This window comes from Camarhynchus parvulus, chromosome 4 (genome assembly GCF_901933205.1).
Source record: "Camarhynchus parvulus chromosome 4, STF_HiC, whole genome shotgun sequence".
NCBI lineage: Eukaryota > Metazoa > Chordata > Aves > Passeriformes > Thraupidae > Camarhynchus > Camarhynchus parvulus.
This window is the reverse complement of record NC_044574.1, coordinates 56,355,616-56,383,605: the sequence shown is the minus strand read 5'-3', so window position 1 is coordinate 56,383,605 and position 27,990 is coordinate 56,355,616. Positions and strand designations below refer to the sequence as shown.

At 38.9% G+C, this 27,990-nt stretch overlaps 1 protein-coding gene across 10 annotated transcripts in view; it reads right to left on the bottom strand.

The window, feature by feature from the left end:
* MAPK10 (mitogen-activated protein kinase 10) overlaps positions 1 to 27,990 on the bottom strand; it is a 145,299-nt gene that overhangs the window by 59,400 nt on the left and 57,909 nt on the right. For 7 of the 10 annotated variants that reach the window (XM_030946858.1, XM_030946868.1, XM_030946864.1 and 4 more), the window contains 2 exons: positions 20,582 to 20,653; positions 10,785 to 10,954 (listed from right to left, as the gene is read on the bottom strand). In XM_030946858.1, coding sequence (XP_030802718.1) covers positions 10,785 to 10,954; positions 20,582 to 20,653 — 242 coding nt within the window. Of the gene's footprint in view, positions 1 to 10,784; positions 10,955 to 20,554; positions 20,654 to 27,990 lie in introns of all 10 variants that reach the window. The other 3 variants (XM_030946867.1, XM_030946865.1, XM_030946860.1) reach the window with 2 other exon arrangements.

The following is a 27,990-nucleotide window of genomic DNA, read 5'->3' as shown; positions in this document are numbered from 1 at the left end:
GCACAGCTTCCAGGAGGATCTGTTCCATGACAGTCCCAGGCACAGAGGTGAGGCTGACAGGTCAGGAGTTCCCAGTAGTTCCCTTTCTATCATTTTTAAAGATGGGTACAAAGTTTCCCTTTTCTCAGTCATCCGGGACTTCACCTGACTGCCATGGCTTTTAAAGCGTCATGGAGAGTGTCTTGGCAACTACATCAGCCAATTCCCTCAGCACTCTGGGGTGCCTCTCATCAGGTCCCACAGACACATGTACATTCAGGTTCCTTGGTGGCCATGGACCTGATCTTTATTTACGGTGGGAGGGACTTTGCTCCCCAGTCCCTATCCTGCTGTCCCTCCACTGCAGAGCTGTGGGAAGAGAGGTTGCCCCTGAAGACTGAGGGAAAAAGTTGAGTATCTCAATCATCTTCTCTCTGGTAGACCCCTACCAGAGAGAAGATGAATGAGATACTCAATGTTTTTTTTTTGTCTATTACCTGGCTCAATAGCCTACATGCTTACATGCAAACACAAAGTCCAAGGTCACATATCATTCAGTCCCTTTACTCCCACCCATAAAGAATTAAACTGTATCATTGTCATATTCAAAACAGTCCAATTTTGAATCTGTATTTCACATTCTTTGTCAACTACTACAGTCATTGCCTAAAATGTCAAAGCCAAGCAGCCTTTTGCAGCAAAGATAAAAGTGGAAGCAGAATTCATTCATAATCCTAAGGACAGCTGGATCTGAAAAGTTCTCTGTGAAATCTATCTCACAATTTAGTCATGCTGAGAGAGCTCTTATCTGCCAAAATTTCAGATGGGAGGGTCTGAAGAAAGGTGTTTGAGCCATCATATATAAGATAATGTAAAAGAAGCTGCAGGGATAAAAAAGAACGGAACACTTCTTTTTAGTAAACATATTTACAATAAAAGTTAGTTATCTTTCTAATTACATGAGCTGGTGATGCCCTAACAAGAATCTTTTTGCAACCCACCAGTTACCAGTTGAGCATATTGAAACAAAATAAAACCCTTTCCATAGTCATTTTCTCTCACAAAGACAGCGGGGATACAGGGATACAGTGGGAAAGGCAATGTGGAAACAGCTATAAAGTTCACACATTGCCTGGCACACCACTCAATGGGCTCTGGTTCTGTTTGCCAGGAGATTAAAATATTCATGAGGATGCTGAGTATGGAGCATGTTTACACACTTCTCATCTTCATGTGCTCTGCTAATTCCTTGTGCTTGGCTCGGAAAGCCGCTCGGCTGTTTAATACTTTTCTGAACAGCACTGTAAAATCAGTACTTTGTACTTTCTGGTCTTGAATGTCTCTTGTCACTACCTCACTACATGATCTGCTAGCTGCCAGGAACTTTTGTTAGCTGCCAGCCTGGGAAATTCAACCTGGGCAGCAAAAGGAGCCAAGTTTCTTTTCCATCCTGCTTTGAAAGGGCTCTAGACCAATACACTTTCTTCTACATGTGAAGCATGTAAGAGATGACAACCTCATGGTTTCCAGAGTATCCTACACTACTCACTCTCGGCATGCTCAAGGATTTACCAAAACCAGAGCAAAGTAAAAAACTGAAAAATGGACCAAAGCTGGGAGTGCCTATCAATATTCAGTGGCAGGAAATGCATGGGCAAAATAGGCTTAAGCATGATTTGCAGGTAAACCATATTAAGTAGATGTTTACCCCACATCTGGAAAATGGATATAAGACACTGAATTTGGCAAAGAGATCTGACATTTACTGCTCTGAACTCAGCAGGGAATGTAAACTTTGGACAGTTTTCAAGATGGGTAAGCAGCACAGCCAGAAAAAGTCCAGTTTCCTTTTTAACAGCAATTTAAAAGGCATGGGAAATAATGGCATTGAGGCAGAGTCTGTGCACCTGGCAGAAGCTGAGTACCTACCACATTCAAAATGCCAGTCACGTGACAAACCTGCTATTTTTTGGACCTACAAACTGGAATAGAAACCAGCTACTATCTTACTATTATCCCCTCATAACCATAATTTAAAAGACTTGCTTGCTTGCCTGACAAACAGAACAAAAGCTGTCACTTGGGTGAATAAGAAATGCTATTTCATTTTTTTGCTGCATTTCTCAAATGCTTAAAAACCAAAATTCAAGAGTGGAATAAAAGTGTACTGCTACCAATCCTTCACCTACAATGTGATAATCATGGGAGAAAAAAGGTAAGAATTTTAAGCCTAAAAAGCTGCTCAAATTCTTGTTCCCCCCCAAACTAACCCTGCAATCTCTACAAGGCTGCTCTAAGCAGACAAAGCCAGCATATTTTACTGCTGCATAACAAGCCAAAGTGTCTTTTTCCAGTCGGAACAAAATGAAAAATATTAGGTGCTGCATAGAGGTAAAACCTTAGAAAGAGAAGGCCATGTAAAATCATGGCTCAGGCCTGCAAATATGGATAAGCAGAAAAGGACTATGGGAGAGAGACTCAGCTGAATTAGAGGTAGAAAAATGAGTTATATAACCCTAGCATGTTCACACTGTGGTGTATGGTGGTTGGTTTAATTATGTTTGTCATGATTTAAAGCTATGTAACTGAGAAAGGCCTGACTGCTTGAAAAGGCCTGGATTTTTCAATAAAGCAGCTCTCCTTTGCACCTGCCTGGGGACTCTGCATCACTCCAGACCCTCACCCCACAATTAGGTTTTTGAGTTGCCATGTTACACCAAAAATTTCAAGACTTAGATGTGTAGACAGAATTTTAAAACACTGTATTTGAAGCCAGAAAAAAGATAAAAAACCAACAAACCCCCCCAAAAATTTCCATACAAATAACACCCATAAACAAACAAACCAACCCCTCAATGTCCTATTTTTGACTTGCAAAGGGATTCCTGTATTTGAGTCTTCCTACTTTCTGCTTCCCTAACTATCTGTCTCTATTGCAGACCCCTGCCCATTCTGCTGACTTCTCCCATTCATGTCATGCCAGGCATGTCTTGCATTGTTCACAAATTTCACCCAAGCTTCACACTGAATATCTTGTTTCATATTGTGTTTCTATCTTCCACAACTTCTTTTTAATTTTTTTGAGCTGTCACTGGCTCTTGTGATTGTCCAAGGACAGGTTCTTGGACACAAGCCTTAAGTACAATATATTACTTTCTGTAAAGAACTGTGAAAATCTGTAGACTACATTAATTTTAGATTAAATATCAGCAATACCTGCTGATAAAAAACACTGAATTACCTGAGCTGCATTTCTTTCCAGACTGGCTCTAGTTTTTCTAGAGTTCCACTGCTCTAACCAGTTTTTCTGGTTCCACTGCTTCGTTGTTTTGATGCCTGCCCTTTTATTTAGGTGCCCTGTCCTATTGCCCCACCTCCCCGATTCCATGTGGCCATGGCCATTCTCCTACCCCAGGAGAAACCCCTTGGTCCCAAGAGGGAACAGAAGTGATTTGTCACAGCAATTGGTCTCATGTGAAACACATGGTGATCAGTGATGATGGTGCAAGGGTGTTCATGTCAGTGGGGATGGGATTTCAGGGGAATGACATGGAAGGATAAGCCTGAAGTCTCTTAAGGAGCAGCTACAATGCACTGACAGGAGTTAATGCCAGTCCTGGATTTCCAGGAGGAGCAAAGAGAGCCTTGAATAAATCTGTCCAGTAAGTTGCATCATTGCAGCGACCCAGGACAAATGTGAGAAAAGGGAGATCTGTCAGCGACCAAAAGGAAGCTTTTGACAGTTTAGGAGCAGATAGGCACCTGACATCTGTAAAGAGGGTTTGAAAACATCACTGTCTGATAGCAAAAAATGTAAGTTAAATGGAGTTTCTAACTAACCAACACCAAAAGAGCTTAAGTTTCACAATCATCAGTTACTTCCCTGCAGACACAGAATTTACAAACAGCTGATACATTTTTTAATGGCTCCAAGGGGAGCACAAATCCAGACACAGCTATGAAGAAACCTGTTCAATGCCTAAGAGTTGTACCAATTCAGCTGAAAACCCTGCCTGCCAGGGCTCTCAAATGAGCCTGACCCTGCCTTTACAGTACTGAATTTGTGATCAGGTAAAGGGAGCATTGTTGCCAGGGTTCACAAAAACAGATTGCACAGAGATAGTTCCCTCACAAACTTATTTATTTTTCCCCCCCATAAACCTGCAGAGTATAAATATGGAATAGATTTTGCCTGCTTAACTGTTGTAGTCATGGAAACCATACAAGTTCTTTAAGGAGAAAGGAGTCAAAAAAGGACATAGAAATATAGGCAGTGTATTTTAGAGACAGAGGGCATGATTTCTTTGCTAGAAAAGAATCCGTAGCACATTTTATTACATACCATTTGTGATTACCACTACATTTTAAATTTTACATTTCTCTCTACAAGCAAAGGGAAATGAAACAAAAGAAGACAAATGTGAAATACGTGGTGACTCCCTGCCTACTATGAATGTCTGCATTCTGATAGAAAAAGGACATTACCAAAACCCCCCCAAAAATTTGAGAAATATTTTTTTATATATCCCTTATTTATTTTTACTTCTTTCACACTTATAGATAGTTGTAGTACATAGAAGAAGCTTCAAGAATCAAAGCAAACAATGACTCAAACACAATCCATCTGTCCTATTTTTTAGATGTTATGTATAGTTTGTCACATGGCAACAGCTCTGTGTGATCCTAACAGCAGTTCCTTCCATATCCAAGCTCAGTTCTTTGCTGCAAGAGCACTCCAAGACATGGCCTCTACCTCCCACTCCATATGCAAGCAAACTGTCTCTGGATATGTGTTAATATGCAAACTCTAATAAATCAGCTTAAGAAACACAAATCTGACCAACTTAAACAAGCACCTCCACTCAATACTCTGGAGGTCAAATACAGAGAGATACTCAGCCTTTGCTGTACCCACTGGGAATCTCTCAGCACCTTAAAATTCACACACTGGTGATCCAGATTCCAAATACAACTGAGAAATTTGCTGTCTTTCTCAAGAACCAAGGCATAGATACATCAGAACCACAAAGCAGAATGTGCTGTTTTACATGTACACCAGATCAATGGGCAACCAAATACACAGTTTTTGGTGATTCAAAGCAATAACATGCTAGAAAATCCAAAGAATACCACAGTGTAACTGCAAACTGGGGCTGGGGAAATGTTCTGCAATGTACAAATGAATGAGGTTTGAAGCTTGCTGTGAGTTTAACTTCTGGTATTGCAAAAAGAATTTTCCAAAATGTAAAAAAAATTTTTAAAAAAAGGAAGAAAAAAAATTTAAAATCACTATGTGTTGCCATTGTATAGGATGATATTAGCACTGGGAAACATGGCAGAATGGCAGAATGTGCTCATACTGGCATACTTATTTCACTATCAGTGCAGTAACAGTTCCCAGAGCAAAGTGACAGCTCTTTCTTACATTTCTCTCACAGAACACACTTGTAAAACTCTCTAAAAGTTGTTTTCAAAAACCTCCTCGGGAGCAGGATGTCAAAGCACATCAGCAAAGCACACAACAGCACGAGGAAGAGAACACTGGTTGAACTAATGGACGTAATTTGAAAAATCTACAACAGAACGGGATCAATCTGCAGTGCCAGCCAACAGAATGTTAAGCACAAAAAGCCTGCAAGATGTCACTGCAACTGGAACGAAAGTAATCAAACTCATGACATATGCTCAGTTCTGCTTCATGTGGGACTCTGGGGCTGACAAAATTTATGCTGCCACTTCTCTTCAAGGCCACTGAAATTCTAGGCATATCCAAATACATTGTTCACACCCTTTTGCCTCTGAATGACACGTATTCTTTGTTCTCCTCTTCTGAGGAAAATTAGTGATTGATCCCACAGAGAACATCTCTGAACTTCAATGGAACTATACCAGTTTACACATGCACAAATGTTGATCTCTATCAGGGAATACAGTATTTCAATTCAGTGACACAAAGAAATCAAAACAGTATTGCTGGGATAGCAGGACCACAAAGGAGAAAATTATTCAAGTCTCAAAACTTGAATACACCAGCGTCCAGCTAAACAGTACAAAAAAAATTGTGTATTAGCTGTAAGACACTGATATGACCATTATTCTTTGTGGTTTTCCCACTGCACTACAGCAAAAGCACGAGCTTGGAATTGATTATGGTCAGAAGCATCAACTGCTCTTTTCTATGGCTTTTACCATTATTCCCATTGCAAAATCCCTTGAGATCCTTATAGCCAGCCCAGGAGTCAATGGTGCTACACAAAACCAGAACTGAAGGATAATCATTGTACAAAAGAGCTCAAGTGTTTCTGCACCTTGTAGTGGACAATACCTGTCACATTTCCCCTCCAGCCTTTGAACACGCTGGGGAGTGGTTGAGTCACACCCTGTAGGTATTGAAAAAGATGTGCAGATGTGGCACCTGGGGACATGGTTTAGTGATGGACAGTGCTGGGCTGGACTCAGGTGATCTTCAGCGTCTTTTCCAACCTAAATGATTCTGTGGTGCTGTGATTACTTTAGGGAAAGAATCAGCAGATTTCTAGGCTACAACAAGCACCATCATCACCACAGGCTGCTCTGAAAGAACTCTGTACTCCATAAGATTCAACCACCAAATTACAATTAAATCAACAAAGGACAACCTATGGTAATATTAAGCAACACAGGAAGCTTTTTATTGTCTTGCTGGCTCTACCTATTACAGGGAACACTGAAAGATTGTTATCTCCTTTAGGTTCAGCCTCAAAAGTATTATCAAACCTCTAATTCAAAGAAAGATACATGCAGTACATTTACCAATTTACTACTTCAGGAATGTATTTACAGTCTCCTCTATATCTGCAGATGAGGTGTCTTTCTAAATTTATAATGCATTCACTGAAAAGCTCTCATAAAAGCATAATTCCTGCTCCCATATCCTCCACTCGAACATTGCTCACACAGAAACTTCCTGCATCAACAAGACAGAATAAAGCCCTTCCCAGCCAACCCCTCCAGTCCAGCTGACACATCATTAGACCACATCTCAACATCATGCAGCATGAAAGCTTGTGCTCACTTTTAAGAAAAGACCAAGATAAAAGATTTCAGCTGAAAGGCATAACCAGACTCATTTATTTGATGTTCACTCAGACAACTTAGTTTTCAAAGCTGTAACTTTCTCCTGATAATACACACAGGCATAGCCACCATGTGGTCATAAACCAGGCCAAATGTCTTCTATAAGATACTGCTAAGATTTTAATTACTTGTGTCCTCAAGCCTGTAAGTGATGTCTTCCCTATCTGTCACAGAAACCTGGACTTCACCCTTGCTTCACTCGTAAATTCAAAAACTGTCAGAGGCCCTTCAAATTGCTTTTGAAATATTTCTGTACAACACTATTTTTCTAGACATCACAGACAGTATCAAAAACATCACAGGCAACATAAAAATGATGGCTTGCAAACCACAGCAGAAAACCTACAGATCAATTACCTTGCTTCCAGGCAAAAAACACTCATCTAAACCATAAAGAAACACCCACTCCAACATCAGCATATTTCTGTTGATTTTATGGAACATGAGAATTCCTCTCCATCCACTATCATCCACCATGCACAAACCCAAGCTGAAAGTGACCTGCCTCTCTTTCTCAGCCCCTTGCAAAATGAGGTAGGTGTCAACTCCCTTCTAACATTGCAGAGGGGTATCAGCTACTTCTTCTCTCAGCAGTTTAATGGCACATATCTCATTAAACTCAGAGAACTGTTTCCTGTTTCTATGACAGACTCAAGGATTAACTAGTGTGGTTACAGGCCTGTGCAGTTTTTACAACTACAGTTTGGTCTAATAACCTCCAAGCTGTGTTTCAGCCATGCCCCATTGTCGTCATGCCTGTAATAACAACATGATAATGATATGCAAACACACCCTTTATAGGCTTTCTCACGGATGTCAGTGTGATGTTCAGTGGGAAAGCCTACATTTTCATAAAGAGTAGTGTTTGCAGGGTGAAGAAGAGCTTCTCTGCTCAAGAGATTTCAAGCAGCTTTTTTTCTTTCCTTCTTTCGGCTGCTAAAATAATTTTGTGAACATAGTTAACACAAAACCCATTGAAAGAGACCAAAGATTAATTTCCAAAGATCCTACATATACTGTGTCTGTATAAATACCATTTCCTCACTGGGTTTATAATTATTTCACATGGGCACAATTATAACAATCACACCATATAGGTTTTATCTTTTTCACATAATTCACTAAATTATCATCTCATGAAGATTTAATATCTTTAATGCTTCCATATCAAGAAAATAATTTTTTCTTTGATGTAATTTTCAGCACAATCCAGTGAAATCAAGTCCCTATTTTTTTCATAACCACGTTTCCTGCTTCCTGTGCCTGCCTCTGTTCCATGACACAAATTGTTTTCCACTGACATTTTCCTGCTTATCCTGAAACCTGTTCATAGAACTGTATGGGAAAGTTTTCAGTATTCTGTGGCTTTGCCTAGGAATCCTGCAACACCTTCCAGAACCTGAAAAACATCAGGCCTCTCCCCCTAAAAGGAGTTAGCATTCAGCAGCCATGCTCCATCACTCCATAAAACCAAGTGTCACTATGCACCAAAGCTGTCTCCAGTAGCTGGGCAGCCAGCTATTCCACTCAATAAGAGGTCCTCACCTACAGTTATCCTGAAGGAAAATCCAGAAAGTGTTCATGCTCTGAGAAGACTGAGCCCAAACCCCTGTGTGCCTGCCCCTGGCAGAGGGAACAATCAGAAACCACCCATTAGGCTTCTACACTTCTCCTAATTCTGGCAGCAAGGAACAGAATTGCATCCCAGATCTGTGACACTTCTTGAACAAGCCATCAAGTATAAACAGGGCCACTGGATCTGAAAGAAGCTATGACCTAGGTTTTCCCCACTATTTCATAGAGGCACTCCTTGTGGCTATTCTTTGCAAAGGAACAAGACAAGCTGGGCAGATCGCCTCCACCAGAGCATGCTGTGCTGCATAAATAGGCAGGGTTTTGGTATTTTTTTACCTTAATCAGCTTTTTCTAGATGTAAATCTATTTCCATCAAAATACTTCTTAATAGAGTAAGTTTTTACAGTAGAAACTTATTCTAATAAAGTTTACTGTGTAAGCTTATTATTAAAATTAGGTAAGGAGAAACTTACACAACTGAAGATGTTTCTCATCATGCCTTGTTTTCCCTTAGCTAAACTACAAATATTTATCTCCTAATTGTTTTTTCATTAATTAATCACTTCACCATTGATTCTTCACGATTTGCTGATGGATGGTTTATTGTATTTCTGGTAAATTCTGCCCTACAACAGGCAGTTTACCATGTAGCACAAACTAATTAAAAAATGCTCATTATCTTCCCCATCTATCATGTAATACTTCTATAATGTATCAGGAAAAGGCCTTTAATGGCCTCTCCATGCTACTCACCATTTATGTGGATTTGTGTTAACTTTCACTTGAACTTGCTTGTTTTATGATTTGATTTTCTTCCCTAAGAAATTCTTAAATTTTGCTGTCAACTCAGTATGAAAGTAACATTCACAGGATGGTTTTGACTGTATTTAGCTTAATTTCTCTATTTTTTGCTGCTCACAATTGATCATTACAGCAATTCAGCTGCAGAGAGGTTCAACAAAAACTGATTTTCCTCTGAAACAAATAGAGGATAGAAAGGAGGAAGAAAAACCATCTTTCCTTTATAGGAAATTGAAAAAACAGTGCAAAATTAATTTCAGTAGTACTGAACCCAAAATATGCCTCTTTCCCAAGGCTGATTTAAGAGTAACCTTGAGTTGTTTTGTGTTTAAGGTAAGGAATATAGTGCATGGTCATTTAGGTCAATCTTTGGACTTGCATGGTCTCAAAGCATACTAAACACTGGAAGTGATGGACTGAGACATAGAGGTGTGCTGTCAGTGTGCTGTTACACTGGCAATTATGGTGTCAGCGCCAACAATCCTAGGAAAAAACATTTGCCACTGGATTAAAGAAACCTCTTGCTTTACCACTGCCTACACCTGTAAAGTAACACACATTACATCAAATTCTGAAAAAAAACCAGCCAGTGACAGAGGTGACAGATGAAATTAAGACTTTGCCCCGATCAAGTTATAGATAAAAGATTGCAATAGCTACCCGAATGCCTCATAATTAAACAGGTAACAAATGCCTGCACAGAGACATTTAAATACAAGCCACAGAAATTTAAAAGTCATGTCTAAAATGCAGAGGCAAAAGCCACCCAGGATTCCACAACTTTTGAAGATGATAAATTCAAATTGCATTGTTTAGGAGAGCTAGTGAATTTGTCTTTTGTTCACATTATTCACATCAATGCAACATCACTTTTAAGAAATAAAGGAAAGATTAGCAGTTGCCTCGATTCGAAAGGCTTCCACCCTGAATATTTGAGAATGCTATGGGATGTGACAAGTTTCTGTATTGCTCTCAGTGACTTTTACTGCACAAAGACTAAAATTACGGGGTTTTCTTGGGATATTATTTGCACTGCCTCTGGAAATAGTGCCTCAGTTGTCAATTATGATAAGATCTCTCTCCTGCTTTCTTGCTAGTTCCATTTTGCTGTGTGGAGAAACAAACCCAGTGCTATCACTCTCACCAGCCAGGGAATTTATTAGCAAACCACTGGGCTCTTTCTGCCTCAGGATGTCTGTTGCCTGACTGCTATTTTTGCAATTTTAGACAACAGCTGTGGCTGGCAAACTCTGAGGAGATGCAAAATGCCAATTCTGTTTCCAAGCATCGTAAGAGAAAGTGCTGATACTCACCAAACTATTCCCTGAGCCCCAGAGCCAATAGGTTTCAAGTTCTGGTAGCGTTTGAGGACTGTGAAGGTCGAGTCACCTACTTCCACGCTGTAGAACTGGTTGTCAACTTTGCTTTTGCTCATGTTGTAATGTTTGGCAATATATGACACATCCACTTGTTTCCCAAATCCCTGTCGTACAGAAGAAGAGAAGGGGAGAGGGGTTGGTAAAAACAGAGAAACCAAGGCTGGTAAAGCATTAGAGTACTGATAAAGCACTGTCAGCCTAATTTTTCAATATAAATTCTTGTAATTTTCGGCTCGTTTTCACAAAGAATTTATCAAATCTTCTTTCATGCAGGAAGTCACCATAAAAAGGCACTGATTAAAGAAAACCAGTTAAAGAATGCTCCAGCTGATGTTTGTGACACAGTTACTGCCAACCACTGGGTCTCTGCCTGCCATCACTGCTGCTTCATGACTACTGGATTATGTGCTTGTGCTGATTCTTCCCTCATTTGTTTTACAATTAATTTAAAATAAGATGACTTTCCTCAGTGTGGAAGTGGGACAAAAGACGCAGGAATCAGGCCCTTCATTATGGATCAGACACAGCAAGCAAATGTATTCCCATGAGTGCTAAAACTTTCCCTAAGCACGTGATAAAGGCCTTGAGAACTTTCCAACAGGGGTTGCAAAAGAAACAGAGCAGTTAATGAGACAAGCTGTGACCCAACATGGCTCAGTATCATGGAGATTCATTCAGAAGCTCCAGAGGTCTTCAAGAGTTCTGGGTTCCTAAGGATAGGAGGGAGACTTGCTCTCATGACCTAACAAATGCAGCAAACAACAATTTTCATGACACAAAACCAAGCACTGTAGCTAGCACTGCACAGCAGGGCTCCTCCCCAAAACTGTAAAATTAAAAACCAATAATTTTTACAAGACTTAAAAAACCCTCCCTCAAATTTGTAAAATTACCATGCAGCAAGTTACATTATAACCCCTTTATGACTATTGCTGAGCTCAGTTCCCTATGGACTACAGAGCAAATTTATAGTAATTTGAGATAAAAATCAGAATTAAGTGCTTGTAATTAAGGATTCTGTAGTACATGATTCTGAGCATGGGATGCAAAAGCTCAACATATTACAACAGATCTGCCCTATAAGAGTTGACAGTTCAGTCATGGAAGTCAAGACGTGCCCAAATGCCTTCCACAAAGCAAACCCAAAAAACAGTTATGCCTCTGTCTATGCTTTTTTCTTCAGCGCTTCCAAACACAGCTTATAATTTTTCTTATTTGCTCTATTATAAATTTCTTTCCCGCAAAAAAATCTGAATGATCAAATGCATTATGCGTTTATGGACCGCTAAGTTGAAATTTGATGGAGCTGGGAAAAAAGTAAAGTTGACTTTGATTACATTACTCATTCAATTAAAAAGGACATCATTCCAGTGTTCCAAAAATCTGGCCATTAAAAACAGATTACTGACCTTGCAAAGAACTTGGATTTTAAGGTTTGCCTTGGAAAAATTATTATTATTTTTCTGTCCATTATCTGACTGGAAGGCCCTTTGGCACTGGACAGCATCATCCTAAACACCTAATTTGGAGACTTTGAAACATCACCTCAAGTTTCTAAATGAGGTGATGTTTCAAAGTCTCTAAATTAAGTGCTTAGGATGATGCTGTCCAGTGCCAAAGGGCCTCCATTCAAACACTAAGTCTTATCTCAGAAGACCAAGTGGAAACTTTAACTTGTTCTTCAAATATTGTGAGGGGGAGAGCAGGGGAGGCCTTGCCCTAACACAAAAAGTGAGAGATCTATAGACACTGACACAGCGCTAAATTGAAGCTTCCAGAGAGTGAAATGATTCCAGAAGATGTTTGAATTTGTCTCATTGGAAGACGAACAGGCTGCATCTGATTCACACTGTGTAGCCTTAGTCTTAAAATGTCTTCCATTCTGTGAAGAGAGATGCATGAATTTGGCTATTCAGCTCAGGTATTCATACCAGACCTGAAACTGGGAGGTTTTTTGGGTTTTTTTAATAACATGCTCCTGATTGACAGGAATTTCACAACTCCCTCTGGCTAGACAAGCACATTTGGAGCATGTTTTTCCTGATGTCATTATCAGAACAATGCAGGACATATTCAGCATTAACACCCATTACTCTGAAACCAATGTTTATATATAAAGTGTCAGCATAAAAATTGCATTCCTGAGTGAGCCTGACTCACATCCAGCTCCTCTGGAAGTACAGAGTGAGTGAATTTTTTAAACAAATTGGATGACTGTGTTAAGGCTTGGATGAGCCAGGCCTGCCACAACTTGTTTGTGTCCTCACTCCCAAGCTACCTGACAGCTCCTTGTGTGGCATGGAGCTACATGGGAGCACATATTTTATCATTCTACGTCTAGAATAAAAATTGCTTGCTTTTGAGTTAGCCTGACTGTGTGAACTAGTAGCCTCAGGAAACTCAAGCCGCGTACAGTGGGGTTTCTGAACTGCTGCGGTTCCAGCAGCTGGTTCTTTTAAATCCAGAAATGTCTTAAAAATCAATTAAAACAGCTGAGTAGAACCACTCTGTAGTACCTCAGTTATATGGGTAATTAACATATCCAATTGCCCCAGTCAACAGCAATTAAAGTTGTGGACCCGGAAGACCACAACTGATAAGAAAATGCAAATGTCTGGATGAGGAGCTCTCCTCTGCATAACACAGACCACTCCTATGACAATCTGCTCCTACTGTGTGTGAGAGAGGTAAAGACTGTTTCATTTTTCATGGAATCATTTTTTCTTTTTAGATTATTATCTTTTTCTCTACTTAAAAATTTGTGCCCCATAAGGTCTTCGATAGAAAACAAACACCAAGCATTACTTGGAAAAATTCAAGGCAGGCTGATTTAGTTTGAAGTTTACTTCAAGCAGAATGCCTCCTCTGAGTGACAAAAATTTCAGCTTTGTGGACAGGCCAAGGTCTAAGTTGCCTCCTTGCTCTAAATCCACGCTGTTAAAAAACTACAAAAAAACCTCTACTCTATATTTTCCAATTTTTGCCAAAGCCTAAACAAGCAAAAAACCAAAAGCACTGTAAGGTTACTGATGCCCAATGCACTGCTTACTTTCATAACAACAGGAGATGAATGATATAATTATCCTTGTCATGATGCTGACTTAAACCAAATCCCTAAGTCAATGAATCAACAGCATTATTGAATTAATCACATTTGATCAGATCCCCAAGCCAAGCTGACACATAATCAAGAAGCCTCTCTGGTTGATTCATCAGCCACTTCCTATTGAAGGACAAGGAAATGGCAGTTTTGTTTCACTCCAAAATTAAGATAAAAAATGTTTTCCCTTTAGCAAGGAAATTCATCTCTTTACAGAGCATGTCAATGTTAGTTTTAGTTTCAAACCCTGATGAGAAAGTTCTTCTCCCAATCTTCAAATTCACAGAGTTCATCTCAAAGAAGCCTACATACCACATTTTGTTCTTTTCCTGTTACATCCTCAGTGCTCATTTAAACCCTTTCCAGAAGCCTTGGTGTTGGTACAGATATTGATATTCCCCCAGATGCCCCTCTGTACCCCACTAAGCTATTTCAGATTCAGGTTTTACTGCACAGTGCTTACAAATCCTGTACAGGCAGCTTAAGTTAAAGTTTTGATTATGTGGCATCAGAAAGGAACCCAGAGCTAGGAATTTCCAGTATACACCCTTCTGTAGATGCACCTAACCATAAACTCCTTTCAAATGTGATTGAGGCTAACATCATAAGAAACCAGGAAGTAGCACTTCATTAAGAAATAGATGGGGGAAGGAAATTTATAGATACACATTGCAATCAGGATATCACAGTAAAAATGTATAGGTCTCATATAGTAAAGTGAATTTCAGTGAGTTAATATATTTTCAGGTGAACTTCAAATGAACTTGGGCAAGCTACAATACTGAGGCCCCAGAACAACAGTAAACATTGAAGCTGTGAAACTTTGAACAAAACACATCTAAGTTTCTCAGACCTCCGTGTAAGATGAAAGATTATTCCTCAGAGACAAAGTATGCATGGAAATGCCATTTGTTCTCAGTTTCCATAAACATTTGGACAATGAAATTACATTACTTCAGCACTGAGAGGAACTTAGCTTTCATTTCATACCTACAAAAATGCATGAACCATTACTTTCTCCTTTCCGTACCTAATTGAAAACTTGTAATGCACACACACACATTCCCCAATGCCATTCTCTATCCTCCATACTGAGAAATTTAAGAGTAAGAGAAGTGAAAGTTTCTCAGCCCTGAAAACCTAACTATCCTTGTTAGCTCACTTGAGCACGTAGCCATATTTGCAATAATGTTTAGTTAGTAACCTGACAAGTGAGAAAGAGAAAAGAAAATAAACTGTCAACACTCAAGCATTTGAGATGAAGGAAAAAGATACTCTCACCATTGCTAATTTCTTAGAGAGCATGTATTTTGCTTTCAAAGGACAAGTATTTAAAAATTCAACGGAACTCAAATAACTTACTGCCTCACACAGAGCTACAAACTGTGCTCTTTTCCTTTCTTTCAGAGTACAGAGAGCAAGAGAGTTAAAAAGCCCAACAGAAATAAAATTATGTTATTTTCTATATTGTAAGGTGAGTTGCTTCCTGATGTCTCATTTTATTTGTCCATTTCTATCCTACAAAATAACTATACTTATCATATTTTACTGACAGACCTTTGTTTCTGAACACCATTCCTTCTATTATTGACGAGCCTAAAATATGACAAAGTCTTGGAGCTCAGCATCTCATACATTTCAGCTTTTATAAATACAAACCATGCTAGCAGCTATTTAAGGCAAATTGCTCTCCCTTGCATCTCCAAGACAGTGAGCACTGTCACAGATTCTGCTGGCAGCATCAGCAGAGGGGAAACTTTACCTCAGTGTTTGTATCCTTCCCTGTCTGCCCACAGAAATCCTGGCAGGAGCACCCATTTGAGGGTGCCATGATGCAAGGATGCTGAAATCAATTAAATCCCTCCAGGTGTGTGCAAATGCAGGTGAGTGAAAGAATCAGATGGAAGGCTGAGAGGCTGACTCCCAGCTGGCAGAGAGCTCAGGGATGGGCAGGATGAAGCAGAGAGGATGCTCTGAGCCAGACACCACGATGGCTCCCCAGCAGCTCGCACATCTGCACCCAGCCTCAGACAAAGAACCTGGTGTGGACCACAGCACATTCCAGAGGTGGGCGCCTTTGGATCCCTCAGGATACAAAAGGATATCTTAAAGCTACAATTTAACCTTGAAAGTCAAATGCGGAGATTGTGCAGACCAACATTCACGAGTCTGATAAAAGCCTCAGGTTTCTGGCCAGCCCTGCAGATGTGCACAGAGGCAAGCCCTGCTCACCTGGGTGCATCTGCCCAGCCAGCAGCACCATGAATTTAATGGCTGTCCTCCCACTTGCACAGCTCTAATTCTCACAGAAGTCACAAGTGCCAGAATTCTGGCATGAACATGAATTTGCTGAGCCCTCTGCTTCGAATTTCATGGTCACAGGTTGCTGTGTAAATCTGAATGGCCACAGAAGCTGTCACTTGGGAAATACAGAGTGTCTTTGCATAGAAAGATCTACTATATTGTTTTAAATTGTGTATTCTATATACGACACATTTGTGGCAGAAATTTTATCTATTTTTTTCTCCCCATAAAGCCAGACTTCTCACTTCTTCTGGCTCTCCCTGAACTCAAAAGTCCATAAACAATGATCCAATCTCCTACACAGGGTTTCATCTTGTGTGTGTACAGTTGGATGCAATATTACAGATTTTGGTCTTACCAGCCACATCATACCACAGTTCTCCATTCTTCCACCTCATTCTCCTCCTGTGAGACTTGTGTTAGTCATCCAGTTTTCCTGATTTTAGTGTGTTTTGGGTGGGATTTTAAAGCTAATTTCTGGCCTTCTTTTAATCTCTCTCCATCTGCCTTGTCCCCCAGACAGGGGGCTTTCTGCACTTAGCCTTTCAAGCAGACAACAGACCCCTGCAAACAGCTCAGCCTTGACTGATCAGTGATTGATCTTTTTACATTTGCTTTATTCACTCTATTTCAACACATCATATGAAAGTATTTCATTAAATGTAGTGCTAGTTGGGTTTGGGGTTTTTTGTTGTTTTTTTTTTTTTTTTGTTTGGTTTGGTTTTTTGTTTGGTTGGTTTTTGTTTTGTTTTGGTTTGTTTTTTTTGTTGGTTTTTGTTTGTTTGGGGTTTTTTTTCAGGTTGGGAGTTTTTTTAATAGCTGTTGTTTTTTATTTGTTTGTTTAAACACTCTGTTCTTGTTTAACCTCTTCTAACTGAGATAACAAAATCCTATCAGCTTACCTAGCTCTTACCTAGTTCTGATTACACACAAAGCAGCAAGTCTGCCTTCTCCTTTTCAATTGTATCTACTCAAAACATGAAGCAAAGCACTAATTACTTATTCTTCTCTTATCCTCCACATGTTCACTGAGCTCTTGGTACTTTTAATTCCTTCATTCCTGCAGATACCAAATTTTCATAGCTCATTTATAACTGTGGTATCATGTACTGCTCAGAAGTCACTGTATCCCAGAGGTGTGGCCCTCATGCCAGGCCAGATTCCTACAAATGTGCAATCTGAGAGTATCTGCACAAGAAAACACTACTGCAAATGATTCCTGATTCCCCTGATGCCTGAAGAGCTCAATGCTGACACACAGGTGACATCCAGCCCTGGCCATCACACCAAAGGAGGTTGAAAAGACTGATCGAGAAACACTGAAAGAAAAGGTTCCTTGAGACTGGGGTTTCTTTATGGAGAGGAATTAAATCAGTGATCCAAACCAAAATATAGCCAAAGATACAGGAGAGAAAGTAGATTTCTCAACAGAACTATATAATTACAGTATGTGATGTGAAGATAATAGCTAATGAAAGGATTCTCCCTCTTACAAATAATGAATGTATGGAGTTAAATAATCACATCTTTAGCTAGAAACAGACAGCCCTTGATCCTATGAAGTATCATTTTATTCATACAAATCTAATACATCCATTGTTGGTAACTTTTGAATGCTAACTAATCTCCCATTGGAGAGAAGGTATAATCATAGGACACACTACATTTAGAATTGTATTCTAAATAAAGGCATCCCATATACCTCCAGCTTAGGGAACATGTAAATTCTGAAAGGCTACACATGTAGCCTGTCACATATTGTTTTAAAAAAACATACTGAAAGACTGAATGGAGAAAAATATGGATGAAGAAGTCAGTATTCTTTTGGAATTATTAGATATTGTTAATATATTAGTATTAAAATTTAATGTCCTGTTCTACTCATGATACACTACTCTGGCATTACCTTGTGCTACAACAAAAATGTGTAGGGTCCTACAGATAAAAGCTTGTTGGTGATACCAGCCTTACAGAAGTTTAATGAAATTCTATAGGCCTTCTTGTCCTACATTTTTTATGATAGAAAACCAGATGTTCTCTTCCTCAGCCTTAAGAAAGGTGTCTGTTTCAGAACATGAATTGCCTATCCATGTCCAGTAATTCCAGACCTGGGTGTTTTCACACTGCAAGCAGGGTGAAGGGGTGGGGAGCTACATATTTACCCTACTTATGCTGCTGAGCATTTCTCAGGAAGGTCTGGGTTTTTTTCCTTAAGCTGGAAATCCTTAAAATTCTATTCCTGCTGATTTAGCATTTCATTGCACAAAACTAGTATGCTCAGTGACATGAGTTCTATGTCAAAGATAAGAGCCTGTAATTATGAATATGTCACTTTCCTTCAGAGCACATAAAGCTATGGCTTTTAGGCCACAAATACATATTACAAGAAAAATACACCCCCCAGCACTAAAAATAATCAAGGTTCTCTTCAATATTGGAGCTTTAAGGAAGGCATTTTGGCACAAACACTTTGGAGAAAGTCTGCAGTGAGGCATAAATTTCAAATGGAAGCAGGAATAACAATGGAATAAACAATATTACCACCTGGACACTATTCCTAGTCGCTAAATAAAGATCTGGATGTCTGGACCAAGGACAGAGATATAACCCCCATCCCACTCTAAGCAATACAAATGAACAGCACCCCAGACAGGTCATAATGCAAGCAGACACTTAATTTAGAGACTGTTCTTGCGCATAGTTACAGCTGTTATTTGGATCAGAGCCTATCTTCATGGAAAGAATAAATTAACATGAAGTTTAAACCAGTGTTTGTCCTTAAGAGAATTGATCTGAAGGTCTGAAGACCTTGAAAAGGTGTCTATGTGGTAAGTGCTTGAAGGATGGAATGCTGTTCCCTACAATGCCAGGATAATATCTCTTTGTATGTATTTAGTGGATGATGCCATTCTGGGTACCTGCTGCAGCCATCAAATAGGAATTAATCTCACTCAGTGATAAAAATGCATCCAAAATGGTCTAAGTAAAAAGGAGAGGAGAGATATGCAAAAAACCTCTATTCTGCCCAGTGAAAGTATTTTTTTATCAATAACACTTTTCTCATACAATCTGAGGAAAAAGAAATTGCAATTTCTGCAATTTTTTTTGGAAGCAAATTCTGTCAAAACATTACAAAAATACTACATTTGACAAAGCTGCCAGTGGAAGAATTAAGCCAGTTAAACACACGCACATAAATAAAATAAAATAGAAAAGACAGTTAAGCAGATTATCAAACTGAATAGCCAAGACCCATCCCAGAGCTGATCATTCCTAAGTCCAGATTCAACATTCTCAGCAGAATTAATATTTAGTGTCCCTGAGTTAAAAAACATAAAGCAAACTTTCCAACACCTCTGTCTCATCTTAAATGCTTTTACACAAGTAATAGCCCTTTCCTCTTTTACAATTGTGCTTTCACTTGGACTCCATATGTAATATAAAAGAAAAAAATAGTGTTTATCATAAATTCATCTAATAATTCATTCTAAGAATGCAGCATTGTTTTCCACTTCAAAAAGTGAAGAATGTCCCTAATATCTCTCCTGTTAGTTAGATTACTGATGTCCCATCTCACAAAAAAACCTTATAACTATGAAGAGACAGAATTCAAGCAGAAAACATTGTTCAGAAGTGAGCAGAAAAAGTCATCTTTCATTCACAAGGGAAAATTATGCACATAGATTTGCGACTAAATATGTTAACTAAATTAACCAAGAAAACCAAAAACTGGATAAATCAAAGCTTTTTCTTTGCATCAAAGATTTAGTTTCCGCTTTGTGGGCTCCCATACATTGTGACCAAACGATTTCAAGGGTGATGTAGAAATACAGAATTGGTTTTAGTGCAGCCTCATGGCTCCAGGACCTACAACAGCACATGGTGTTCAATGGGAGACAAGACAAAGACCACAATTTTAATTACACTTCCTTCATTTCCAGCACAAGTAAACAGAAAATTAGTCACAGGCTACAATGTAAAAGGCTCTGTCTCAGAAGAACAGAGACTAAGATAAAATAGTTTTAATTTGCAGTTTTTCTGTTTGAATACTGTGCCATTATTTTCCACTAAACAACCTCAGAATATTAACTGATAGTTTGTCAAAACAAAATCAAAAATTATTAAGACTAAATTACAAAATAAACTTGAGGGCAATCTTTGGGATTAATTTCTCTATTTTTTTGGTATTTATTCTCATTTTTATAACCAGTTACTTGCAGTAAGCTGCTGAAAAACTCATTTCCATTTTTCTCTTATTATAGCATGTATTGCAAAAATGAAGTACAAGTATATACTGTACCTTGTTTTACCTGTAAGGAACACACACCTGACAAAAGGCAATCTTCACATCCAGAGTAGGTTCACCAAAATAATACAAGAAATGGCGGCTCATAAATACCTGCAATTAAAGAAAAGTAGACATAGAATTCTTGTCTGGCTGCTGATGTGCAAGTAGAATGCAGCTCTAGCTTCATTTGGATTATAAAACCAACCTGATTTGTTACCCAGCTTGTCAAAACCAGAAATGTTGTAACACTGAACTGTAAAAAAGCTTTAAATTCTGTCCAATGCCTGTCAAGGTTATGACCCCAAATATGACTTGGTTACATCTGGAAAACCTTACAGTAACTGGCACCATTAATTCAAAGTTTATCATGTCACTTGCATACTCCTACACCAAAAATAAAAACAACAAAATCAGGTCAACAATGTTCTAAACAATGTGGGAATAGGAGACACTTACTATTATGGGGAGGAAAAAAAAAGTTCTAAGTTGACAAGTATTAGGAAAGTTATAGAAGTGGAAAGACTAGCTACATCACTGTGGAAATTCATCCACTTTGTGAGCATTCCATGTAGTTCTCGTTCTGGTCTTAACATTCTACCACTAGAAAAGCTACAGCAGAGAGCAGTAAGAAGAGTCTAAAGCACAAAGAATTTTTTTTTTTTAGCCTAGAAAAGAACTGTCTGAGCAGAAATATGCTGGAGATACATAAAATGAGTGGCATACTGAAAAATGAAAAGGAAAACACCCTTCCATTTTTTTTCAAATTAAAAATAAAAAAGGCACCAAGCTATGTTATCAGAGTTAGAATCAACAATAGGAAATAATTCTTCATACACTGTTTCGTCACAGTGGATCTCATGTTGCTGTGGAAGCCAGAAGTCAGCATAAGCACTAATATGATTAGGCAAATTCACATAAGAAGAAATCTGCTGAAGGCTATTAACCTCAGAAATATCACCCCTGACTCAAGACACCCCTGAGTCACAGTCTGCCACTCCACGCTCAGCTATTTCTGGATTTCCCAGTCATCTGATACTGGCCCAGGGAGCCATAGGCTGGATCAGACAGGCCTCCCTGTGCATCCCATCACAGCTGTTTTTGTTTTAATTTAGTTCCACAGCACCACATCCAGCTCTGCCTAGCCAGCCCTGTCCTAGCTGCATTCCAGCGTGGCACATCAACCACCAACACCCCCAGCAATGTTGTCAGGCTGGGATGGGCAGCTACATCACAAGACTTTGGAGCACATAGATTCTTCTACAAGACTCCAAAAAACCGCAAAACACCCAGCCAAACACACAAAACAACAACAAAAACCTGTTAATGGTACAATGAAAAAACTAGCAACTTTCAGCTAAAATTAGATACATTATATAGAACTTAATGTTTTTCTGTTAAATATAAGCTGATTGTAAAGACTTGAAAATGAAAACAAAACAAAGACAAAGCTATGATTCTGAAACACTATTTAGCTACTTATGGCACTTGTCTTCAGTAGAAACAACTAACGAATTTCAAGTGTAAATGGCACTAAATAAGACAAGACTTAATTTGGAGTAATTTCAACTCAAACCAACTGATCAGGAGTAAAGAAACTGTAAGAACGTATTCACCAATACTTGCCAACTTCAATGCACCGTGTGCTCCCACATGTGTTTAATTTTTAATGAATGAATATATGAATAATCCTGTTATGAAAGCAAGTTTATGACCTTTTCTGCATCACGTTACAGTGTCTGAGATTGCTGTCTCACTGCCCACTGAGTCATTACCAGAGTCTCATATTCCACAGAGGGTTTTAATAGCTTATATTAAAACAAAAAAGAAGAAAGGAAGGTTTTTTTAAAGGAAAAAAAGGAAAAAAGGCTTTTAACATTAGTCATATTGCCAATGATTTCTGGAAAGCCAGCAGGTAATTACACTGTCATGCTGCAGATATACTCCCTGTATGCATTACATTGCTATAATAATCAATGACTGAAATGTCAATAGTTATGACACACCATGTTCAAGTCAGGGCTTAATGGTGGAAAGTGAAGAAAGGAAGGGAAGAAAGTTGGGGGAATTTGGTTTCTCCCTGAATTTGCTGTGAGGGTCTATTGAAAAGATATACTTTATATTATGCATGCATGACTGGTCATATCCTGCTCCTCAGCTGTCCACAGGAATTACTGTGACTGCTAATAGTCACCCTCGGCGGAACAATGGACTGGTGAGTTTTAGGAACTGGAATACATTTTAGAATTTATGATGTTGTCCTTGTGGGCAGTTAATGCTTATAAAATAATAGAAGTATGGTATGTTTTAATGGCCTAGATCAATAGTCATATTGCTCTGTACATGAGATACACCAGATGAATCACAACGGAGCTGAGCTCCTCCAGCTGTACAATGGGAACGAATGCCACCTTTCTATGGCACAGAAAGGTGTACCCAGGACAAAACAGACTTGAGTTCATGTTCTAAAATGTTTACTGAATTCATACAAGGTTCCCTTCAGTGCCCGGTAAGTGATCCCACATGCATGTAACTTGTAATTCCTTCAGGCAGAAAACAGATTCACTCTCAGCTGCACAGATCTCCTTGATCACGTCTCCTCTGGTGCGAGCTGACACCACATCACTAGAGATGTTTAAGAAGTGTCAGAATAAAGAACTGGCCTGATGCTGAGATAATTCTGTTACAACATAAAGCAGTTATAAAACCAGAAGCTACTGAGACAAACAGCATCACTCACCAGCGACTGGAGCTTTATGTGAGAGCATAAACATCCAATATTTCTTTACCCCACCTCTGACACTTTATCTTTTCAAAACTGAGTGAAATCACCCAAGGGGCAGAGAACTGGGAGAACAGAACATTGCTGATAGAATAAAATACTCCGGGAAGCCAGAGACTTCTGTAGCATTAGAAGGAGAAAACCTATCTGTGAAACAGCAAAGCCACAACTAGATCCCAAATCTTCATTATGATCAAGGCATCTGTATTCCAGAAGCCAGAAAAACATACAAGACTCAGCAGCAAACATATCACATACTTTCAGGCAAAACAAATCTAGGAGGCACTAAAATCAGGAAGAGGAAACCAGCCATGAAGGCAAGATAAAGAAAATCCTGAAAATCCTTCTGAGCTGTATAGTGGCACAGCCCCCAAGGGAACTGCTGGATGGATCCACTGAGGCTTGGCCTCTACCTAGCTTCCTGCTTTGCCATCCTTTTCTTCACTCCACTCTTCCTTCCTTATGGAAAGCTGTTCTTCAAAATATAATGTGGACTAAAGACAGGCCCAAATTTCAGGCATGAACTTCTCTTTACCTGCAGTGCTCCTATCAAATCTTCCTTTTCCGTACAAGGATTTTTTAGGGCTTTTTTTTACTTTTAATAATGTTTATCTGTCTCTCCAGGGGTCAGGAGGATTATCTAATTATTATTCAAACAGCTCTTTGAAGACTGAAAGGATTTAATCAATACTATTAGTATAATTACTGAGAGCAGAGAAAAAAACATGAGAGCAGTTAAAACAGACCAGAAAACCAACAGCAGCTGCAGTTCTCAAATAGAGCCTCCCACAGTAAACCTTTCTGCTCATCTTTGAATTCTTTCCTCACCCTCAGTGCTGTATGATATTGGTACCCAGGGAATGTGTGGGCAATTTGGCCCAGTCAGATTAAATATTTTGGCCTAGGAGTGTTGTTTTCTACCCAAGCTGCCTTATCCTTCATGAAGTAGCTCCTGGATCATGGACAGGGAGACTGTGTTTGCCTCAAGCCTAAGAGATGCAAACCTCCAGTCTGAGGGGTCTGGGCTATTGCTCTGCTGGCCCAAAGAGAGCCTGAGCACTTGCACCCACCATGCTGAGCTCCTTTATCTGGAAAAAGCATCACAGTCACTTACTTTTGAGAAAATACCTTCCTGACGGTTTATCATCCCTGCATCCCCTAATCAACAGGGGATGGAGGGATGGGAAACCATCCATCACTGCCCAATGGACAGTGCCTCAGCCTGACACAGTATATTTAAAGCCTTTTGTGAAAGTTCAGGAGGCCAATGTCGAGCCTCAGTAAAGTCCCATGTAAATTTTATTCAGAGAGGTAAAGGAGCCAGCTGCCCTGCTGCAATACTGCTTCCTTCATGCCAGCCCAGGCAGGCAGGGCTGCTCCTCTCACCCCACACATAACCATGTGTCTCAAATGCACTGATCCAGGGCTCAAACAAGGCTCTCCATGAGGAAAAACTGCAGCAGCTCTTTGACCTGTATTTAAACCAGTATTTAAATGCACTTGAAATGAATATTCCAAACTAGCCCTGCTGCTGTTCTCATCACCTCCCATGATCCTGTTCCTATACTTTGAGAGGTATTTACATGCCTACAACAAAACAAAATGGAAACAAATGCTTAAATTCCTAAAGTTAAAAAGTAGCCCCACATGGAATTAAAAAAAAATATTAGAAATGCAAGTCCCAGTTTAAACAGGAATCTAATGGCAGCTGGAGATAAAGTAGAAAGAACTACTTGTATGTAAAAGTTCACTAGATTTAAACCTGGCATATTGTGGCTGCAAACTGGAAGGTTGTAAAAGAATCACAGGACATCCACCAATATCTAGGCCAAGTCCCATCAATTGTGATAATCTCAGTAATATGGGGAAGCAATATATATTCATATCAAGTAATCAAATCCAGCATTTCCCTTTATATGATATTACCACCCAAATACATGGCATGTAAACCATGGGCACAGTGAATGTGCTCCCTATCTTCAACAACGTGCAGTTCTCTACTTGTTCTACGAAAGGAGAATTAAAGTATTTATTACTACCTCATTTTGTTTCATTCATAAAGATTCAGGGCATGAAAAAAGAAAAATTAATGAAATAGCACCATCACTTAAAGTTATTTCAAAAACCCATCCTGTCCTAATTCAATGAGAGGGGGCAATTGATCAATTCAGTTGTCACTTAAAAACCTTCTTTAAAAACATTAATGTTCAAAGATTAACTTTCATGAATTATTAATGCTTCCTGTTTTGAAAATGTGCTTGAACAATTTCATGCATTTCCAGTACTGGAATTCCTCTCTCCTTCATCTGAAAATACATCCTCTCACCACAGTATAAGTTCTCTGAAGCTTTCAGTAATATTCTAACTCCTGTAACTATATTTTTCCTTTACTGAAACTTGCTTCTTCTACTATTCTGTGTAAACAAGAACGTAGGAAAGAATGAAGACCTGAACAAATTCACACAGCATGACAAAGTGTGCCAGCAGAGAATGGCAATGTCTGATCCCCAAACTCCTACAGAGTTTCAGACATGGACTCTGACATCTTTAGCATGCTGGATCAAGAAAGAAGTCCTGCAATTCACCCACATTTGTCATATAATTGCTGCTTCTTGTAAGAGGGATTTGCATGTTCAAATATCCTATCAAATTGGTCTTCACTTCAGAGACCAAATCTTTAGGCTTATCAGCTTTTTGTATATAACTTTTTTCTTTCAGATCTAATGTACAGCACTGCAACAGGAGACCCATCGCTTAACAAGGAGCTGAAAGACACCTCAGAGGATAAATATGAACTGACATTTGCAAGCAGATTAATAATAGGCAAGGAGAGTGCTCCTGCTGCAAAAGAGTGCCTTTCTGTTGTGTCTACTCTCCCATTTTAATTATTCTTGGAATAACCAGGGAAAGCAGTGATGTGAATAATGTAATTATTAAGGTTATATCCCAGCAGAAACAGATCATCTTCCACTGGGAAGAGAAGTGGTGGCAGGTTAAAAATCACAAGGATCACACAAGTAGCTCTAAAACAGCTGCTGGAAAAGAGAACGAAAAGGAAAGAAACAATTTTGGAATAGCACTTAAAAGGAAATATATATGAAACAAAAAAGAACAAACCGAAAAGACAAGGGACTGATAAGCAGATATTCATAATGAGCACAGCTCACATGCAGAAGACAGGAACAAATAAGCTATAAATCTGCTCTTGCTACCAGCTTCTTGTTTTTTCTCCAGCCCAGTTATTATGAGAGAGAATTCTTCACCTGACTATATTTGGTCTAAATGCCCAAGTTGTACAGCCCAAGATACCACATCCAGAGGTGGTATTATACTTACTGTTATGAACAGGTATTATAAGGAAAAGAGCCTACTCCTGCAAGATGCTGCAGCAGATTAATTAGTCAAAGTTTATGATGATCTTCTCATAATCTCTTATACCATCTTTTCATTTGCAGCTGGATGTCTTCACTCCCTGAGTAAATCCTAGCCTCTTCCTAGAGTCATAAAATTAAACTTTGATGTTGGAAGCAGCTTGGAATTTGCATAGGATGAACCTGGAGTGGCAAGTGTGTGAGACTGTGGCTACTACTGTTAACAAAAAAAAAAAAGAAAAGCTATTTGGAAAGAGATGAGCACAGTTAAACACTGCCTGCCTCACATAAGATAACTTTTATCACAATAGTGAAAGTAATATTTTTTTATTTTTACGCATTTTTCCTGTTTTGGCACTTGATTTTAATCTGCTTTCTCTTTCTGAGGAAAAAAGAAAAAGATAAAAAATTGAGGTACCTGTGTCAGCACAGCTGAATGAAAAATTCTGCTCTCTCAGAACTTTGTTTTTCTCTATTAAAAAATAAAATCAATATAAAGCTGTTCCATGGATAAATGTCAGTGGCAAAGCTGCCTGAAGGTATGTACTGAATCACATCAAAATATTTTTAATAAACTGCCAAGTCAACCTCCAAACCTAATTCAAATTCAGTTACATTTGCCTTCAACACAGATGTCCCTAGCACTTTATGATGGGTGAAAATGACCTATATTTTATGGACTACATAGAGAAAAAGACTTGATTACTGTCTGTATCAAGCAGTATCAAGAAAATAATCAGATTTGACTAGAACATATATTTTAAATTTGAATAGTTTGGAGTCAATTTCTGATCAGTTGAACTCTATGGCATTGGATCTCATTCTTACAAGCTGCGCTGTTGCACATGTTAAACACCCCATTAATGAAGGGTGCTTGTAAAAAGAATTACTATCCCAGCCAAAAGCAAAATTCTAACTTTGGGAGAAATGTATGAAAGGCCAGGGCACTTAGATCCCGTTATAGATCCTGTTTCAGGGTACCTTAATTATGTGGCACTGCAGTAAACAGCAATTTCTGTCAGTTTGATTCAATTTAGGGGAAAAATTGACAGGTTTGGTCACTTAAGAGGAAAAAAATTGCAACCAAAATAATATTTAGTCATGCTTTTACTTATTTGATAAAAATTTTATTACATTCTACCAATGCCCATCTTTCCTGTATCAAAGTATGCATGATGGAGATATGAAATAGTTCAGGACTGTGGAATAACTTGCTCAGCTGCAACATCTGTATTTATCATCACAACTTTAAAAGGGCTGTGTAATTGGCCAGCTAATTCACACCTCAAGGTTATTCA